Source organism: Catharus ustulatus, chromosome 2 (assembly GCF_009819885.2).
Source record: "Catharus ustulatus isolate bCatUst1 chromosome 2, bCatUst1.pri.v2, whole genome shotgun sequence".
Lineage (NCBI taxonomy): Eukaryota > Metazoa > Chordata > Aves > Passeriformes > Turdidae > Catharus > Catharus ustulatus.
In genome coordinates, this window is record NC_046222.1 from 93,452,012 (window position 1) to 93,473,526 (window position 21,515).

The window sequence follows — 21,515 nt, forward strand, 5'->3', positions numbered from 1 at the left end:
CAGAATAGCTTTTAATTATTTTAAAATATTTTAAAATAGAAGGGGTGTCTAAAATTGACTTAATCTATGGCAAGTAATACAGGATTGTTCCAGGACTCTGGTGAGTTCTTTAAGGTACTTCTTTCCCATCTCACACAAAGCACTCCAATTTCTGGCCATGCAGACTAGCCAGGCCACAATACAATTGTGATGTTACTATATGTACAAAAGTATGCTCATATATTACTACATGAAACCTACTCCACCCGAAACCTTAAAAAAATGGAAATTCTACTTTGGCAAGAGAAAAAGAAACCACCTCGAAAAAGATCTTTAAAAATGAATGGTAGATCTCTGAAATGGCTCTGCAATTCAAAATAATAGAAAATTTCCCAGAGAAATGAATGAGCAGGCAGAGAGAAGATGAGAAAGTCAATATCAGCCATTACTCACGTATCTTTGCTCTCTGCTCTGTGGTTCTCCTATTCCTATCTTTACCACAACACATTTAGTTGTGAGGAAGTGGATTCAGGATGGCCACAGATCCACTGACAGGTGCACGCCTTGCCCGTGCACATCTGCACATGTGCCAGCAAACATCGTGTGGTGGTAATTGTGGCAGAAACTGCAGCACTGCAAGCACCACTTCACTTTGTCATCCCCATCAGGCACTTCACCTGCTTGTAAACTGCTGATCCACCTCTCTTCTACAGGACTTACTCTCACTTAACAAGCCTCTAGTTTACCTACCATCTTCAGTCATTTGTCTGCCTTCAACAAGCAAAGAGTGAGTTATTTCCTTCTGTTTCTTTCATAACATGCCAGAGATATCTTGGTTTACACCCCTGATACTTCAAAATCATGACACTCTCATCCACAGAAAAGCTGTTTTACTGTAGGCAAATGAAGTGTTCTTGGCTTTGTAGTTATAATTATTCCCTGAACTGAATTTTGCAGAATGGACTTAAAAGTTGCCAAATGAGTTTGCTTTAGCAGGAGAAAGACTATAAACAGCATCAATACCATCTTTCAAGCTTGAACGCTGCATGAAATATGCTTGTGACATCTACACAGTATATGGTGATACAATGTGAAATTTATTGGCTCTTGCACAAGATAGCTGATTTCATTCCCTCCTGACTTACCATGTATAAATAATGTGGTTTTCCCAAGCTTATGCTGATGAGCTTTACCACGCTGCACTGCATTCTCGCTTGGATACATATCCAATAGTGGGGCTGGTCTTAAGGGAGCATCAGCAGGACTAGTGCCTTTGGTCTCTTGGGGGATCAAATGTTTCTGTGACAAATGCTTCTGTGGCCCCTCTGGCCATCACGGCACTGGGCTGACTGGCTCTCTACAAAGCTGCCCCTTTGAAGCCAGGCTGGTGGCAGAAGATGTGCAGCCAGTCCTCAGGCCCAGCTAGAGACCAGTGTACTAGTGAAGGCTTCCTCAGACCTCAAAGGTTTCAACAAAAATCTCAGCTGGTGAAGCCAAATGACACAGGAGCAATGGATGCAAGGAGGAGCTCCCTGACTTCCCACTGCTGCCTGTGCCCAAAGGTATCAGTAGGAGCCCCAGCAGAAGCCACCCCATCTGGACATCTCACCAGAGACTGTGGGTTTGCCTTGCCATGGGGAACCTGTGATCCCCACCACCATCAATTCTGCTGCCAAGAGGTGCAGACTGTGTAGCCCTGCTGAGGCTGTAAGAAGGGAAAAGACAGGAAATAGGGAATACTGGCACACACACATTGAGAAGATCATCACCATGGCATCAACCTCAGCCCAGACACCTCACACACTTAGTCAGGACATATTGTGAGGTGCAGGAAGAATGTTTCTGCATGATGCTGAATGTCTTACCTTGTTTGGGAAGGGGAACTTGCTTTGTTCTGCCTTTCCTGGTGTGTGAATAGCTGACAGTGGTGGAGGCCATGAATGGGTCATCTCCTGAAAAACAATATTGTTCAGCAAACTGCATTTAGAAAGTCAGGAGAAAAGGAGAAAATGATAGCATATCAGCAGAAGGAGTACCTAGGTAGTGGAATATTTAAGTTACTGCAGCTTCCAGGAAATGCCCAGTTTTCATGTCACGAAGACAAAACACGAGCCACAATGATTTTACAGACTCTTGAGAGCAGTCCCTAAGCAAGATCTTATTTTCCTGAATAGATAATGCATCTTAGGTGTAAAAATTTTGATTTTTCTGACAATCTGCAAATACATTTTAATCACACAATGTATTTGGGCTGGTGAGACTAACAGATGAGTATTTTTTTGTAGACAGGAAGAGAAATTTCAGTTCATGACCAAGTAATGGGGTACACACCGTGGACTAATCACAAAACTGATTTCACATACAAGGTCAGAATGGTAAATGCTTGCCACTTGCTAACAGTTAATTCCTAAAATTGTCTTTATCATTGAGTAAGGAGTAAAGCTGAGTTGAATAAGTTCCTAACTCCAAAGTATTTGTGCCTTGCAGGACACAGATATGTGTCAAGCCCAAAATGAGGTGTTGCACTCCACCTTTTTCTCCTCCCTGTTTTGTCTTGAGGGACATTTTTTCACACCTAAGAGGCAGATGTAGCTTGACCTGACTTTTATGTAGTCATCCTTTACACAGCTTCAGGTAGCAGGTAGGCACATGCTCAATACTGCTATGATTCAAGTCTGAATGAATTGGTCTCCAAAGCAAGGTTGCTTTTGGGGAGAGATAAATGAAACACTTCAGACAAGAAGTTTGTTCCTCTCCAGTGCAGGATCATAAGGGATGGACATGTTTTTTGACAAGTTCAGCATCAGCAGCCACAGTATTTGGTGCACAGTAACTTAGGAGAATTAATATGAGAAATAGTGCCAAGGATGACAACCCTGAAAGTTGGCCCATACGTTAGAAGAACTGAAGAGCAAATAACATCTTGCCTAAGCATGGGGATTGCTGACACTATCAGGAGTCTGCCTGGCAGATGCTTTGCTGGGTTTTGCTCCCATTAACTGACTGGGGAATTGTTTCTCAGTGATATTCCAAGGAGTCATGCAGAGATCCACAATCTCCCAAAATAACATCGGAGTTATATTTCCATGACTCATTCCTTTTTAAAGAGAAAATAAATGTTCTTGTTTGAAAAAAAGTGTATGTGAGTCTTTTGCTCATCCTTCATTAGTGCTGACGGAACTGCTTCCTGACCTAGCACGGACTGAGCTGCTGCATTTTTTACATAGTGGAAAGTCTCTAACTGTTCTGCCAATGAAAGGACCAGCCCTTTCCACACAGTTTATTAGCAATAAATGTCACCTTTAAAGCATTCTTGATAAACAGTTTATTTCCTAATAAAAATTGCATTCTTTTATTTTATTTGAGGTTAAAAAGTTGCATGATTTATTATACTTCTGTAATCTATGTGCGTGCCTCTAATCAGAGCATCATCTGGTTTGCAGTTTCAGTATCAGAATTGCTTTGCTTTTCACTTCTTTGAGGCAGATCATTCATCTTATTACTTCCTTATCTGATAAGTGCCAGCAATAACAGTATATAGCAAATTTTAATATACAGTAACTTCTTAAAACTCAGGCAGCAAAAAACATAGGCAATCAGATAGCTATTTGTTACAAGTATCTGGCACATGTGCTGTTTACAAAAGATTAAGAAATTATGTATTAAGAAATATTCCAACAGTAAAGGTGTATGACTATAAATTGGCAAAAAGGAGATTTGCAATGTGGATTTTTAATCCCAAGTCTGTTATCTAAAAAAGTACCACTTTCTCATCTGCTTTTCTCACTTTTCCCTCAGAGGACCCTTTATTTTTGTGGGAAATGTGATGCTGCATACATAGACTAGAGGTGTTTCCACTGCTAAAACCCTGTTCCCAGCCAAAGTGTTTTTCCCTACAAGTTGAGGTGCTGAGCCCAAAAGGACACATGGGATTGACTCAGTGTCCCTTTCTTCTGAAGGGCAATGCTTTATGTTTGCTCTGTCAACTGAAGAGTGGGGGCAGCTAGACTGGAAACATCTGGAGGCTTTGACCTAAAGTTATCCTACTTGTGAAATACTCTATTCAGTGCTTGTGATTGCCATTTGCTCAAGAAGCAGCTCTTCCAGGTTACACAATTGGTGACCCCACTGTCACCTGCAGGGACAGGTCTCCTGAGGAGTCTGCTCTGTGCCAGCACAAACCAATCTGTTACAGCAGCAGAGCTCTTTCCTCCCACCTTGCCTGCCCCAGTCTGACAATGATGCCTTCATCCAGGGAAAGGACCAGAGGGTTGATTAAAAATAAGGATGACCTTTCTTTTTTTGACATGTCAAAATCTTTCATTTCCTCTTTTCTCCAACATTATTTCTCATACATACTTCAATGAAAAATAGCCTTAATGGTCTTTTTTTTTCCCCCCAACTAGCTTCTCTTCTCTTTTCTTACTTTCAGTTGTGGTATATAATAAAGCTTTCTATATAATTTAAATTTGATGTAACCCTTTTTGACACAAAGATTTAGTTAGACCACTGATATCTGCCAGAGTTAATAATTGCCATTATCTGAATGTGAATTTACTAGAATAATACATTGAGTTGTGATCATATTATTCATTTATCTCTACCCTTTGAAATTCAGACAACTATAAGATGAAATAAAATTAGGAAAAAATAATCAGAAAGCCACCATGAGAAGTGTCCCAAACTACAGGCTGTCAGCATTGAGGAATGGTAGAATTTAAATGTAATATAATATTTTTGAAAACAGAAACATTAAACTATGTGCAGAGTCTCTTTCTGGCTGCCAAGAACAGAGCCTCAAAAATCAGGAGAAAGGATTTAGGTGTCCAGAAAATGTCAACACTTTGCAAGATCAAGCAGAAACAAATCCAGAATATGTTCAAGAGTGCCAAGTCTCAGGATTTTAGACTCTATCTGAAGTTATTTGAGACAGATTCAAAACACTAGTAGGGACATATGATTATATTGAGATCTTTTTTTTTTTGGTACATGGTGTGAAATGTCTGAAAATGCAAGCCTAAATGGCAACTATTTAACTAACTAAACAGAAAGGACTCAATTTTTATTGTAAAATGAACTTCCATGCACATCTCCTCTCCTCTCCTCTCCTCTCCTCTCCTCTCCTCTCCTCTCCTCTCCTCTCCTCTCCTCTCCTCTCCTCTCCTCTCCTCTCCTCTCCTCTCCTCTCCTCTCCTCTCCTCTCCTCTCCTCTCCTCTCCTCTCCTCTCCTCTCCTCTCCTCTCCTCTCCTCTCCTCTCCTCTCCTCTTTGGAGTTTGGAATAGGCAGCACTGGCATAAAGCACACACTGAACTGAAAATTGTTTGAAAAGGACTGATGAAAATTTAAATGTATTTAAGAGCCTTAACACCTTCAAATTGGTGTTAGAACATTGACTGACACAAAAGGTTTTCGAAATTAGAAAGAGAAAAACCAGGGTCTTTTTTAGCATAAATCAAACAATATGTCAGAAACACTTGGCATAAGAAAATGTTCCAGCCACTATAAGATAATGGTCCAATTTAAAACCGTTTTATACTTTTCTTCAAACTTGATTAACTTAACCCTAAAGCCTGAACAATGTCAACTAAAGAAAGTACTGAGAAGACATTTGGGGTGCAGAAGTGGGGAAAACAAAGACTTCTAGAACAAAGAAGGAAGCCCTGATCAGGTTGCTTAAAAATAATATGTGGATAATGATACGTGCTCCCCAACTGGAGGACAGCTTGTTTGAGATGACAATGACTGCCCTCCTCCTCCTGCAGCCAGATCTACTGGAGTCCAAGGAGCAGCTCAGAGACCCTCTCTTTGTTTTGTAACACACATTTCTCCTTGTGAGAGTTGCAGCAATATTTTTTTTGCACTTTGTGGTGCTGGTGGTGATGGCACATCTCATTCACACTCACAACCCTGCAACTCTACTTGTGTCTACCTAGTAAATCAGTTTTCAGCAGTCATACATAAATGTCCAGTTTTACAAGCTATAAAGGTCTAAACCTAGTTAGTCTAACTCAACTTGGCTTCTCTTCTCACTGAAGGGAAAACCTACAAATAAAGAAATCTGTAGTATTGCGTATCTTTGCTCCAACTTCAGTTTCCTCAGCAACAATTAAGTAGCCAGACATTTCTTGGGGATTAATGGCTGCTTGCTAGTGTTTTGTTTGGAGCTTTTAACCCTAGCTTGTAGATAATTTTTCAAGAAAACTACCATGCAGAGGTAAATAACATTATTCACTCTAGATTTAAGGTAATGCTATTTAATCTAATGTCATCAGTCTTGCTGTATGGCACATGATACTGGGAATGGTTGAACTGATTCAGAAAAATCGTAATTAATAACAAGTAGGAAGATGGGCATCATCTAGATTTAAAGCCTTATCACATGTATAATCTTGCTGCTCACTCAGCGCCAAACCCAGAACTTATCATTGGGTCATTAAGAAAACTGACTGTTTAATCTTCCTCTCTGCTTGTGCTCACCTAGCTGATTTTTGATTCGTAATATTTTCTCTCCCTACACATGATGATTTAAGAAATATTTGTGGCACCTCATAAAGGGCCCTGTCAAACACCTTTCGAAAGTTATTTTAGCTGACTCAACTTCATCCACTGCTCTACTGACATGTCACAGGAATTATAGGAGATTTGTGAGAAACAATTTTCTTTTGCAAGTACTTTTGTTGGTTAGCTCAGGGGGACTGAAGAGGATCTGTCTTTGTAGTTACCTACACTGAAATACAGATTTTAGGGAAGTATTAGATATATTTAGTCAGCTGGACGTCAAGGCCATGCAAAGCTAATGCAGAGTTTTCCAAGACCCTTTAGCAAGTCACCACAAGGTACAGTTTGAGAACCTCTAGTTGCTCTTCTGTCTTCACAGTATTTTCTTTTCTTTTCTTTTCTTTTCTTTTCTTTTCTTTTCTTTTCTTTTCTTTTCTTTTCTTTTCTTTTCTTTTCTTTTCTTTTCTTTTCTTTTCTTTTCTTTTCTTTTCTTTTCTTTTCTTTTCTTTTCTTTTCTTTTCTTTTTTCTCTGTTAAAAAGGTTCTCTTTTTAACTACTGTCAGTTGGCAAATATCCCTTTAAATTCAGTTGAAGCTACCTCACCAGAAGCTGACAATATGGCTATGATTTTAGTGTCAAATATCCAAAGCAGAGAGTCAGACATTGAAACTTTTGGAGGCTGTGTTGAAGCTGACAGTATTTCACTGTGGTAAGGCTCCTATCATGTGAAAAGCCAATTTTCTTTTTTCAAAATTGGTTCCTCTAGTATCTGTTATTGCCGCAACTTTTCTAACCCAAACCTCCCATACACACCTATAAAATGCAAAGGTAAGGCTTTTTTGTCTGGTTTCTTTATGATGTCATTTATCCATACTTAGAACTCTTTTTCTACTTCCTCATCAGCCCCATAGTTTCCTTTGAGCAACTGATAATTTTCTGCTTTCCATTTGAGCACCTCTTAATTGGTCATTATCCTTTTGATAATGTGTTATTCAGAACCATCACCACCTGACAAAATACCTTGTAGTTTTCAGCTTTTGTTGTTTTCTTTTTTACTTATTTTCTTCCCACTCATTTGGGTGGGTTTTAATTTATAGTTAATATTTGTCATGTGTGATGCAAAATGCTTTCTAAACTTGAGCTAAGTGGCACACATGGTTTCACCCACTAACTGCAGGATGAAATAAGGGTACTATGGTGAGCTCCCTATCATGGTGATGAAATTGCAGTAGGGACTCTGAGCTGGGTGCCAGTTCAGCACTGAACCTCAGTCAGCAATTCTTCTGTCTCTCCTACTCCTGCTAAAATGATTTCAAGGAGTCACTTTTTTTCATAGCAATCTGCTGCAAACACATTCTACCACATTTCCCCTTTGGCACCAGTCCCAAGACATTCCAAATACTCTGTTGCTTTCCGCTATATAAATTCCTTTCATTAGGCTTCACTGGTATAATGTCCAAAGATACATGACAATCCAGGGGCAAGTGCTTGTCAAGGAAATTTTTTTTTTTTGTTCTAAACAAAGAAATAAAGGTAATTGTGTAGCTTGTGACTGTGTAATTTTTGCTGTGCTTGGTTCTCTAGACATGCACAGATGGTCATCAGCAGAAACTGCTTGATAGAAACAGGACTTGTGAGTGTGTGTGTGTCTGTGTGTCTGCGTGTGTGTTTCTGCGTGTGCACGCGCATGCCCATGAGCTGGGAAGAAGGAAAGGAAAAAAGAGAAATTAGGCCCATGAAAATGGAGAAGGTACAAGATTTTGCAGACTGCAGCACTAAAGAATGTGTTCAGCATTAAATCTCCAGATATTTGGTATCTACAGGACTAAACCATTCCAAATCATGAGCATTTGCAACGTGATCTGTGGATCAATTCACCCTACAGCAAATCAGAAATGCCAGTGCAATAAGTTTCTGTTTGGAATATGTTATCTCTGCTTTAGTGGAACCATCCTGAAAATAACCTGCAACACTTAGTCAAGGTTCAGCAATCTAGGTCAGATAAATGCAAAAGAAGGCTACAGCTGCTTACTTATCAAACTGACTTATTTAGGTCCTTCATTTGTATGATTATAATTCTTTAACATCAAGGCTTGCAAGTTTTTCTCATTTTGGAGGGGAATGAATGAGCCTGTAAGTCTAGAAGAAGTTATGGATATCTAAAATAAATGTGGTTTCATTCTGAAAACAAGTTAATTAGCTCATAACCCATGTCATGCTCTCTCATATCAGAGTTCAGGACAAATCTCCCTCCCCCTCCTTATTAGGAAAGGAAGGTGTTCTTTTACAGGGAAATCATAGAACAGCATTTACACTATCTCCTTAATTTTTTGATAAATACTCTTCACTGAAATGAAAAAAAAAGGATAAAATTTCTCCTTTAGTCACAAAGATGAATATCTCTTCCCAGCTAAGAAGCTGTGTTTCTAGATGAATGCACTGAGCCATATGATACAACAAACTGTCTGAAAACCAACCTTGCTTGGGCAAGTTGAGATGATGTGGTTAATCAAGGTACAATCTTTATTAGTGCATTAACCTCCTGCACCCAAGGACTATGGATTCTAATTCCTGAATTGCCATGCAAGACTGATGCAGCTAGTTTTCTAGTCTCAGTTGGCAGCAAGCTAACAGAAGTGGCTAATGAAGATGAATAGCTGCCTCTTGGGAGTGGGGGGAGGAAAAAGAGGAACAGAAAAGACCGAGGATACTTCAAGGTCCAGATCTCTGCATGGTTTCAGATAATAATGAAAAAGTGCATATAGCTGACATTTTCAGAGACCATAACAAGCATGTTAATTCTTAGGCAATGGTAGTGGCCTCAGAATTGCTCTGGAAACATTTCAAGAAGTTAAAACAAAGGCTATTAAAAAAAAATACCAGGACATTGGTCAGGGCCTTACTCTTGCTTTGATGTATGATTGTACTAATACAGACAAAAAAGCAGAGAACAAAATGCTCAAAGCTGAAAACCAGACACATTTAGTAAGGAAAACATCTGTGGTTTGGAGAAGACAGAAATACCACCACAGTAAATATTTATCAATACTGAAATATCTTTTCCACAACTGCATGCAATGTTCTAATATAAACACTCCTTTAATTCAGACAAAAATGCACTGCTAAATACAGTGAGGTCATTGAAGCAAATTTTGTGGGGAAAAAGCTCTAGGTGGGGTTTTTTTGTTTGTTTGTTTGTTTTTGACTAGACATTTTTTTCCATTTTCTTATGTAATGGGAGGCTGGAAGCTTTGTGACAGGTACATTGGTGGTCCTGGATCACTCCTGGTCAGAAGATGAAATAACAGATCATTGGTTTGGTCTAATTTGTTCTTAGTTCCAATTTCATACCCCTGAAGCCATTTTAAGAGGACTGGGAGTACTATAAAGATGTACTTGGTTCCTGGAAACCTGGGGGCTCACTCAGAGAACCCTTTTGTGTATCCACAGTGGAGATTCACCAGTGGGTATGAATAGGTATTTTAAGCTCAGCTTGTTGAGCCAACTGATTGTGCATGTCAACCTTCAGTTACTTAGGGGTGACACAGTGATGCCTGTGTGCTCTGCGCACAACTCATGGGCAGACACTACATGAAGTAAATACCTTGTACTCTGGGTTAAAGTTTAAAGTGCTACCAGAATGTCTTTTGGCTAACATACCTGCAAAGGCTGCCAACCATAACAAGAAACAAGGAAGCTTCTGTTCTGTGCTCCTACGACAAACTTGGTCAGTGTGAAAAGATGATAGAAAGGGTAATAAAAATCCATAAAAATAAAAAAAAAAATCAAAATTAAGTATTAAAGTTAAAAAACTGTCAAAAGTTGCTCTATAAAGTACAGTTTCAAGAGGTTTTGCACTTGTGGTTTCTTAATGCAATTAAATTAAATATGTTCAATTTACAGGTGAAAATTACACCAGGCTGGAGCCTTGGACTGAAGAACTGAGCATCAAGACAGAGACTCTCCCTCCCTTTTCCCTGCCATAAAACAAAGAGGTTCTGCAAGGCAAAGCAGACTGTAAATCCTTCCTGGACAACCTTGCATGGATGTGGCTGACTGCAATTAGCAAACAATTTTGTTTATGATGCTCTGACAACTTAGGGAATCTGTTCATATACAAGTCATTTATTCTGAATGAGATTAAGAAATCAGTGTAGCACTGTGTGCTTCAGTGTATGTGAATTCAGCCATCTGTTCTCAAGGTTACATCATGTGCCTCCTAGATCTGAATTGACAGAAAGATGTTAAATCTTGCTGGTTTGTATTCTAGAAGTAGCACAATGGCACAGTGTGATGTCTGAAGCCAACAGATACTAGTTCAGCTAAGGGTACAGGGTGTACAGAGTTGAACATAGGTTCATGTCCAGAAATTAAGAATACCATAGACTGGGATACCGGACCCAGAAAGGCGTTAGGGATCATCAGAGGGCAAGAAGCTAAAAACAAATTTCCCACATCTCCTACTCTTGCCCAAAGAGCACCCTCCGGCTATCAGGGTGCTTTTGAATATGATAGCACAACAGCACTGATTATGCCAGTGCTGTAATAGCTTGCTTCCTTGAACACATTTCTTTAGAAATCCTGGGAATTCTGAGGAAGTGAAAACAAATAAAAGGAACAGAGAAAAGATTACAGATTAAATCAGCTCTGTTTCCCTAAGAGCCACCATGTTTGATTTGTGTAAGCATTCTCATGGAGGAAAACCCCCTGTAACATGACTTCTAGAAAACCTATTTGTAGATAACTGTCAAGTGTCCCAAGGAAAGGTAGAACCTCTACTCAACACCTTCAATAGGATTCTCAAGAGATGACAAAAAATCAGTGGAAACTGTTGCCAATTCACTATAACAGAAAAAGACAAAAATCACTAATATCATTAGGGTTACAATACGCATACTTCTTGTATTGTGAGCCAATGGATAGAAGAACAAGAAGGCAAGGTGAAGGCAGGATAAAAAAGAACAACTTCTCATGAGCTGGTGGTTCACTGTAGGGATGCAGTGCTATGGAAATGCCTATCTTCATCTCTTCAAGTCATAAGATAAAGGATGTTTTTCTGAATTATACCCTTCACCCAAATACAAGATAATAGGTTCAAGACGGGACAGTGGCTGAAGTTATCTGGCTTGTCACACAGGTGAGAGCACTAGTCATTCTGGATGATAAGATACACCATTCAGACTCACACCTGAAATGTAGCTAAGTGGGACTTTCTTGTTTATTTTCAAGTCCATCAAAATCCTCATCATTTATGGTTGTCAATACATACTTTATAAGTCAAGAAAACACACGAACCATTTGTATGCACATGTGAATGTTAGGTTCTGCCAACAAGAGGAGTGACTGTGAGAAAGGGATATCCCATTGTGCTTTAGGAAACATAGAAACAGAGTTTCTTATTTTCTTATGTATCAGTAACCTGTGGTCCATAGCTGTCCTCTGTTGCTTTCATAAGCTCCTGATGCACCACAATAAAGCTTGGGGATTTGAGTGTGGGAATAAACACAATGGAAGTATTCGCCCAACACTCTTGCTGTGGTCAGCAGAAAGATAGCAGGGGCACATCAGTGGACCTAAGATCTGGACCATCCTCTAGAAGAGTGGGGACAGGACTGGAGTCCCTTGTTGCTGTGTAGAGAAATGTTAGACTTGCTCGCAGCACAGTGTGTCGGGAATCCTTGCGAGGCCATTGAGCACAAGCAGGGATCCCACCTGGCTGGGAGCTCTGCTCCCCCTCCTGTTCCCAGGAGCCAGTGCCATGGGCACGAGGCAGCACTTACCATTTCTCCCTGCTACACATGGGATGGCCTTTGCCATGCTGTCAGAGGCAGGCAGAGCCCCTTTGTTTGCCTCGGATGTCCCTAGGCAATCTGGCATTTCTTGTTAAAGCTCATTTTGTGTGTGTGCCTCTCTCTAGCAGCAAACACAGCCATGGAGCAGTGAAGGAGACCATTCTGTAGCTGTGCAATTTACATTTGTCTAGTGCTTATATTAAATGTGTTTCTCAAAGCTATTATTGTCTCAAGCTCTCTCTGTTTTAAGGCCTGAAACAGTATTTCGTGCTTGTTATACACACTGGTTTCCATTTGCAAGGTAGTCTGCAAATCTGAATTAGGCATCTCAGCACCCCCGTAATCTCTGTAAGTACCATAATATTATCATGAGTTACAACTCATAAAATTGGAACTAAGGTTGAAAGAATCTTGAGTCAGAAAGTCCCTTAAGAAAACCCTTGTCTCGACGTAAATGGCATCGAGGGTGACAATGCCAATCTGTGATTCCAGATGGAAAAAATAGCACAAGGTATGAAAATATATATCCAAGACTTAAATCTTCTCTGAAAGCATGCTCTAGCTTCATCCATTACACCATTTATTTCATTAAAAAGTAGATTAACACCAGTATCGTATGCTTTATTGTAGACTTTATTGTAGACTATCATATGCTTTATTGTCTGCACAAGAAATTTGCATCTATTTAAAAAAAAGCCAATGATTTTTAAACCATTTTAATAAAATAAAATACATTGAGACTTATCTAAATTGTTTAAAATCACATTAAATTATTAGAAACAAACAAAAAGAAGTATCTTTGAAACAGTTTTTAACTGTTTAACTTGAAATGCTGAAGGCCCTGTATGGGGTCAGAAAATCCATGTGGAACAGCATGTAACGCTGCCTCACCATTTCTAGGTATTCTCTGCCAATGCTGTACCAGACTCTCACCACAAAGACAGCTTGGTTTTACAGCTAGAATGATATGAAAAATGATGCTAGCAAAAGTTTTTACGACTCTCTAAAAAATTCCTCAGTATGTTTGCCAGCAAACAGTAGGTGATTATGAAATTATAGGCTACATTATGATAGAGGTATGCAAGGAAATAAGATGGTTACAAATGCTTGTTTATTTTTGAGCTCTTAACTACATGATTTACTTATCCACTTTACAATATAATTAACATTCCTTTGCTGACATTTAAAAAATGAGGATGTATATGTTTCCTTTTTTTTCAACCTCATAGAAATCATGTGGAAAAATTAAAGTAATGCATAAAGAAAAAGGAAACTAGGCATATCATTACTACTGTTTAATTATGCTACCTATTTTTTAGAGTGCAGGGAATCAAAATAACTGTCTTAGCACTGGAAATTTAAAATACTAAAAGTCACAAAACGTTGTTTCATGGCAGCAAACTTTAATTTCTTTTGATTTCTCTTTATAAGAAGTATCAAACTGCAATTCATTGAAATGAGAAGTTTCACATAATATCTATACAGCAATTAATATCCACTTAAGCCTTCAGCAACTTCTCTGCCCAAGCAAGGTTTTCACCCCTGTTGATTAAAATTAGTCCTTTCATTCAGTTCTTTATCACTTTGAAAGAATTCCTTAGTAAAACAAAGCAGTGGATATATCCTTCAAAGCTTTTGCATACGTAGAAGCCCATCAGAAGAAAGATCACAATATAAGGCTTTTTTTCCCTACTAGCAATAAAACCATAAATGGGAAATGCCTTCAAAATGCAATGGAATCAGCTGGAAATTTCTGCACTGGTAAAAGAGTACTTTAATAATTAACATTTGAGGACACTGCAATTACGGTGGCTTACTGCATGGGCAAGGCAACTGCATCCAAAGGATGTATGTGGAGAGGAGAAATAGTGATCTAGAGGTCACTCAACTAGTGCCACTCTGTGTTCAGAATACCAGACATAAAAAATACCATTGGTATAAGCCCAGCCCCTTCCTAATGAATTACATCGACCAAAGGGAACTTGTGATACAGCAAGGCAAAGCAGCATGACCTGCCAAGAGTTTTGCAGACCGTTCAGCAAATGGAAGTACTCATAATACTTGTGCACCAGAAAGACAGGAGTTTTAAGACAGAGGATGTGATAAAGTGAGATGAGAAAAGATAAAAACTGTACTTTCAAATTAATCCTTTAATGCCAACTAGCAGTAAAGCTTTTAGTAGAGTCTGTTCGGTTTTATTGATAGGTTCAATGTGTTGAATCCCTATCCATATTTTAGCCTCAGTGCCTCGATTCACATTGCTGTTGGTTTCTGATGCTTAATCTCATTAACGCAGCTATTTGTATTGATGTACCCAATAAGGTTGCTAACACTACCTCAGCTAAGTGTTATTTATTGTATCTGTATATACAACAATATTAACACAGTCAAGCATCAGCATCGGCACTTGAGGGCACCATTAAATTCACCCAGTGTTCTGCGAGAGATTTAATGATGGATTTAATAGTATTAAATAGGAAAAAATGCCCTTGGCCTTTACATTCTCATTTAAAAACATATAAAAGAGTAGTAATTCAGGCAGTTATACTTCTTTCAAAGATTTTCCTTTAAATCACGCTCAGCAATAAGAGATCAGCTGTACTTTGGTAGTTATTGTATCTTGACCAAAGGCAGCAGCCCCTAGCCTATCACCAAACTATTGGTGAATTCAGATGCAAGTTCCTATGACAAATATGGGTGAATTTGCTGCTGAAAAAATAAGGGCTGGTGAAAAATTAGCACAATGATGTTGCCTGTGATATACACTGGTGAGACTTCTGTTAGCAACAGAGGTAAGCAGAGCTCCGAAATAACTGGACATTAGGTTTTTATGCTGACTTTTTCCATGGAATATAAATATACAGTTCAGGGGGGTTTTGTGTAGTAATATGCCTGCTGAATTTTTTCATACTTTTTAGCTGCATTTATCTTGCTTTCTTTCCATCCCCAGATGTCTGTTACTAAATCACCAAATTGTTTAGGTTGGAAAAAACCTCTGAGTAAATAATACTCTGAGATCATCAAGTCCAACTATTAACCCAGCACTGCCAAATCCACCAATAAACCAGGTCCCCAAGTGCCACATCTACACGTCTCTCAAGTACCTTCAGGGATGGGGACTCCAACACTTGCCGGCGCAGTCTTTTCTGATGGACCTGCAGATATTCTGCAGTCCATCAACAAGATAATTTCACTCAAGAAAGGTATGGGAAAGGCTTTATTCCCCATCTTTGAAATAGCTGCATACTTTAGGTCAAATAATTAGGACTCAGTATGCACTGGAAACTTTCTTTATACACTGCCTAGTCAAGTCTGTCCTCTTACATTCAGTTTAAAACCACCAAGTAAGAGAAAAAAAAAATGTTGGAAGACAAAAAATTCAGCCTATGTGACCCTTACCAGTGACCAGAGGGTCACTTAAGCACCTGTGACTTCTTCTTAAGCTTGGAAACTGTGGGCCATATATGCAGGCTCACAGTGACTTCATTTGTAGAACCAAATTTATATCACCAGGAATGAACAATTGTTCGTTTTTAAGCTTTTTAAAAACATATTTTCAGTGTCTGTCATGAAAAGGATTAAACACTTATACTAGCAATATAAATGTTCACAATTAAAAAATGACAGTAAACCCATCATATTTGAATTGCAACCAAATTTAAAAGGCTTTTCTCAGCAATTTTGGCATTAAAGAGAGTATGGATCAAATCAAAATTATACTTCCACACACATGGGTAATAACACTTAAAACTAGAACCTTAGCAGCAAATCGTGCAAAAAACGACAACAACAACAAAAGCTGAAGTGACTGCTTGTCAGGGAACATTCACATTTTCCTCTGAAATTTCTCTGCTTGTAAATAGTTCTACTGACACAGATACTGGTGTATTTTAAATCAACTCACTTTTTAACATCTCTCAATACGACACACCTAGTTTAAAGCGTGAGTTATGCAACAGAGACAAAGGCCATTCTCACTTCTTCACACATCCAGACATGGATTACTCATAGAGTATTCTATAAATGTAGACGTTTGATTCCACAGTGCTTCCTAAAACAAGGGTAAAATATTACTGACATTCAGCCACATCACAGGTGGGAAAAAGCCCTATGGAGTGCACAGTTCACTGCACAACAGAAAGGGGATGGGGAGTAGGCTAAAGAAAGTATTATCCAGGGATGAGAAGAAATCCCATTTTTTATTAGACAAGCCCCCAGGTCTCTGATGCCATTTCAGAACATGGGTCTTTGACTATTGCAGATACAGCTAACATCCTCATACAATGAAACACATGCTTCTCAGTTTATCTGTTTCAGAAAAATGAGTCAAGAAAACGAGGTTCTTACTCATCCCATTAGAGCCAGGACTCCTGCATCCTCATTCACACTATCATTTTGGTGCATCAGGCCTTAGGTGGATACAGAGCTAAGGTTTAGTTTATATATCTGAAAGTGTGGTGCATATGTAATATGCACATTTTGCACATTTATTTTGGATAATGAGAAAGCAATTTGCAGTTAATTAAAAAAAATTATCTTAAGTGGTAAGGTTTATTGAGAAAGTACCAGTACAGGTACCACAGAGCTGTCTTCTCTTGCAATCTACAATAAGATTTATTTTATTATTTTATCGTCTCTAGCAGCATGCAATCCAGTGTTGGGCATTCCTGAAACGACTTCATAGCACTTTGCCATCTTTGGATGAGATAATTGTGGTGAGCCTTTTGGAGGCTCTAAGCTTTACTTCTGTCTGTGGGTGCTCAGAGACAACTCCCATTGAAGTCAATGGAATCTAAATGCTCATAAATAGTAAGAAAAAGTAATTTTACTAGTGTCAATAAGGATTCATAAATGCTTGAGTAGGCCAAATCCCTTCCTCAAGCTGGTTGCTAAAATGCTATACTTTAAAGGGACTGAAAAGGTTCATTTAAAATTTGCTTTCTTGGTTAAATAATACTTACAAGGTTTTTGCATGTCGATTATGTATCAATTATTGTATAATTGCATAATGACTTTAATTAGATTAAACTGCATAATTGGGATGTCTAATTAGAGACTGAGGGGGGGAAAAAAGGTAACTTACCTGGCATTATCCGTGGTTTTTGAAGAGGGACTTCCACACTGAGTTTGCTCTAGGGACAAGTTTCCAGTGCAGGAGACATTGGCTGCCTGAGGCTACAGGGACAAGACTGAGGTGGCCCCAGGTGCACCACCACCATCCAGACACTTTCCAGAGCAAGGTTCTGATAGGGAGGGCATTTGCCACTTGGTTCATTATCAGTGAGGTGAGTCAGAGCACTGGGCTCCATGTCAGCAGTGACAGCAGTGAGGGGACAGGGGTCATTGAGTTTGTGTGGAAAATCTTTCACAGAAAACCAGAGTTAGTGTCGAGGAAGCTACTCCTCTCTTCCAAGTGCTGGTCCACAGAGACCGAGAATTCTTGGTAATGAACAGCTTCATTTTAGATAGAGATGCAGGAGGAGAAATCTTACACAGAGAGTAATAGGGGACAAGTTGATCAGCACTCTGATTTTCCAACTGGAAGTGGGGAGTTGAAGAGATACCTCAGCAGACTGAGACAAAAGGGGTCCCAAAGCCTAAAGAGTATCCTCTGGAGGATACTCATGGGAAATAGCAATAGCAATAGCAAAATCTACCTGACAAGTCTGCATAGGAATAAATTGGTTTCTAACCCTTTCAGACTGGACATCTGAGCAATTTTGGAGGATCACTTAAAAGTGTCAATTCTATACATGTTAAATGACATATCACCACTGCACTTTTTAAAGAGTGCACTGAGATTTTGGGAAGAAAACAAGCAGAATGCTGAACTGATGGAGCTGGAGATGGATGTGAAATCTGAAGAAGTCTCCAAAACTATCTGCAGGTCATGACATAAGCTAAACACATTTCCAGTGTTGAACTTACATTGTGTCAGGACTTTATTGAAAGCTGTCAGAAGAACGGATTATAATTTTTTCCTCCAGATACACAAGTTTAACAGATTCACTTCTGCATCTTCATAAGACATAGCAAGAGCCTGAAGGTGGAATGGCTGAGTTAAGGTGGAGATGCCTTTGGGAGCAATGCCCCATGACAAGTAAAACTACAGATACATAATTATTGCAAAGGAGCCCAAGATTTGGGACCTCTCCGAATCTTTTGAACTTAGGAGACAATTTCATATGAGGCTGAACTTTGTCCTTCAAAGAATGAAGCAGTAGAGGGGTGAACCATCACATTCTGGATCTCTCCCCCATTCTCCAGGAAAGGGCTCTTTCAGGCTGTTGCTAACCATATTGAAATGCTAAGAGGAAGGGTCTCTTCCAGTTAGGAACACAAGGTCCCTGCAAATAATCTACCTTTGGATTGCGAATCTGCATGATAATTGTGAATGTAGTTGTTTTCTTGACTCCTGGTCTGGATCCATTCAGCAAAGTGCCCCACAGAGACACTGAAAGAGCAGTTCCTGCCCCAAAACACTGGCAGTCTAAATAGGAGATTAAATTCAAGATGGATGCAGATAAAGGGAGCAATACATGGAAACTTAATTTTGGCTACTAAATAGACTTTAGCACACAATAGTTTGTGCAACTATTTTTAAAGTCCAAGTGCTACTAGGCATATTTGCTTTTTTTTTTTTCCCTAAAAGTGCCACAGCACATTTAACAAGTGGGCTTGTCAAAGGCATCATTCACCTTAGTATCCCAACCAAGAGACAGTAACTAAATTGGGGGAAGACCAGGAAGGGCGAAGACATGCAGGTTTGAAAATACTGGAAAGTAGATGTCAGAAAAATTGTCCCACGGTTGGAGATGCTGATTGGCTCATTTTTCCATGGTAATGCGGACTGAAATGGAAATGGCAAGACTACTTATGGTGACATGAGATGGTGAGATACTGCTGTTGGGCTCCAACAAGAAAGATGTATTATAACTGAGACAGACTCTTCACAGAGAGCTGCTGTGAAGCATACCAGTCCAGACAATTCTTACAATCAGCTGTGTAGAGGATTCTGGCACTAATATGTTTTAAAGAGCATTGGCCAAAAAACTTGGGACTATCAGGTGTTGGCTGGCACCAGGTGTCAAATTTGACTCTGGTCCTGGAAGAATAAGATTCACAGAAAGGCAACAGGCAGGGCTGGCAGATTCATCACATTGGACAAACAAAATTGTCTCGATCCTGCTTATTTGAATGTTGTAAGAATTACAGGCATCCAGAGAGTCAGTGGGGAAGTAGAGAATTTATTGAAGTAAAACATCAAGAGTTTTTTAATGAAGTGCATAGCAAATAGAAGCTGGTAACATGTCTCTTCCTGGTCACAGCTATTTTTTAATCCACAAATCCCTATAGAGCCCTGAAAAACTGAGTTGCTGGGGTAGGGCATTTTACAGACCGTACCAGTTGGTGGCAGCCAGAAATAAGCATTGCCTACTTGACAATAATATAGAAAACCCGCCTTGTTCCCCAGGCCCTGATGAAGTTTTTCACAAGTGTAATGGCAGAGAGCAAGGTTGCCTGTCATCACCTGCACAGTCCTGGAGTGGGGCAGTGTGTCCCTGAACGGGGCAGTGTGCAGTTTCATGTCTGCCACTGAGCCCAAGAAGGAGGCTGTCACTTCGCCTCCTGAGCTGACAATCTGCACGTGAACATGGTGGGAGTTACTGCTGTAGGTGGAAGAAGAGGCAATCCTGCTGCACATCTGGCCTGCAGATCAGCAAGAGTAGCCTATCTGAAGCAATAGGAACCCATGGAACTACAGTGCCACTGGAAATCAGAGCTGGATTTTTTATAAACCTGTGAAATAATGTACAACATAGGTATGGGACATTATGTGGTGTGTGAGTCTCACTACTTGTTTTGTTCTGGAGTGGTTGAGTGAGAAGCAGCAGCTTTTTCAGTGCTCACAAGTGTACTTTTGTCTTCCTGTGGCACTGTCTTGGTTAATTCTTGAATCTGAATATGGGTTAAGAGAGAATTCTCCTCTGTGTTTTGCACAGAGATAAGACAATGGATTATCTGAGCCAAGTCAACTACCTATGTTAGAAATTTCCCATGAATGAAACAATCATCTAGTTAAGGTGATTCTGAGTGATAACTGAGTTCATTGGTCATGAGGGGGTGCAATCGCTTTTGCAGGGATTTCTATATGGACCAAAGGAGTTTCAAGAGATCAACTGGTAAAACTGCTCAAACAAAATGTGACACTAAAAGTGATGCTGATTTTCCAACTGAAATGGAAGGAAGGCTCCTCTGGACACTGACAACATCTCTTGGCCTACAGTGAGTTGCATGCATTTTAACAATGTCTCCTCAAATTGATGGGAGATAGGGGAGGAAAGGAATTAAACCAAGCTGGTCAGGTTGGATATTCATCACTAACTTCTAGCATGATCAGCCAGGGGTGCAGAGCAGAGAAATTGTTAGTGGGAAAACAGTGCTACTGTTTTCACTAATTATGTTGGAGGAACAGAGTTAAAGCTGTTGTACTCTTCAGAGGCCCAAACATTAAATGTAAATTGTGTGGCCAGAAGCAATGGAAAAGTAGTGTTAGTAGCGTGAGCCTTTTCTTGCAAGTCACAGGGAAGTAGGTGGGGTGCAAATGGAGCCATGTAGTTTCAGAAATAGTCCAGTGTATTTCTGGAGTGAAATCTGCAGGTACACAGTTATTTCAGAGTGAGGAGGTAACTATCAGCTTTAAAACAATGTCAAAATTATTTGCAGGTATTTTTTAGTAAAGTACATTGATTTATCATGAAGTTAAAAATTTTGGCCTTTGCAATTTCTTTTCTTTCATTTGCAATTTTATCCATTAAAATTTCACAGAATTGTGAAATTAGTCCTATTATAAATGGATTATTTGCACATTTTTCCTTAAAAAAGTAGGCTTTAGAGCATAAGTCTTATATCTATTTTTAAATCTTCTACAGCTTAAAAAAAATAAGAGAATTAACTTCTTTCATGTTTCTTTCTTTACTCCCCGCCTCTGGTGCACATGCCTTTAGAAATAACTGGCCTGATACCACACCTCAAATTATATCTTCCAAGGGAGATGTTAGACAAAATCCCATTGACTTACTGGTTGTTGTGTGGGTGTGTACCAAGGAACAGCATTTAAAAAAGCTCTTAGCATGCCAGCTTTTATCCAGAACAACTTAATTAAAACCAGATATTATAATAGTACCATTTGCCCCAAAATGAACAGTAGGTATACTAACTACCAGTGCATTAAGTTTGGTTAA

General features: G+C 39.3%; 1 protein-coding gene across 1 annotated transcript in view; it reads right to left on the reverse strand.

The window, feature by feature from the left end:
• AFF3 (AF4/FMR2 family member 3) overlaps positions 1-21,515 on the reverse strand; it is a 319,326-nt gene that overhangs the window by 130,012 nt on the left and 167,799 nt on the right. Inside the window, exon 5 of the mRNA XM_033052493.1 lies at positions 1,845-1,931. Coding sequence (XP_032908384.1) covers positions 1,845-1,931 — 87 coding nt within the window. The remainder of the gene's footprint in view (positions 1-1,844; positions 1,932-21,515) is intronic.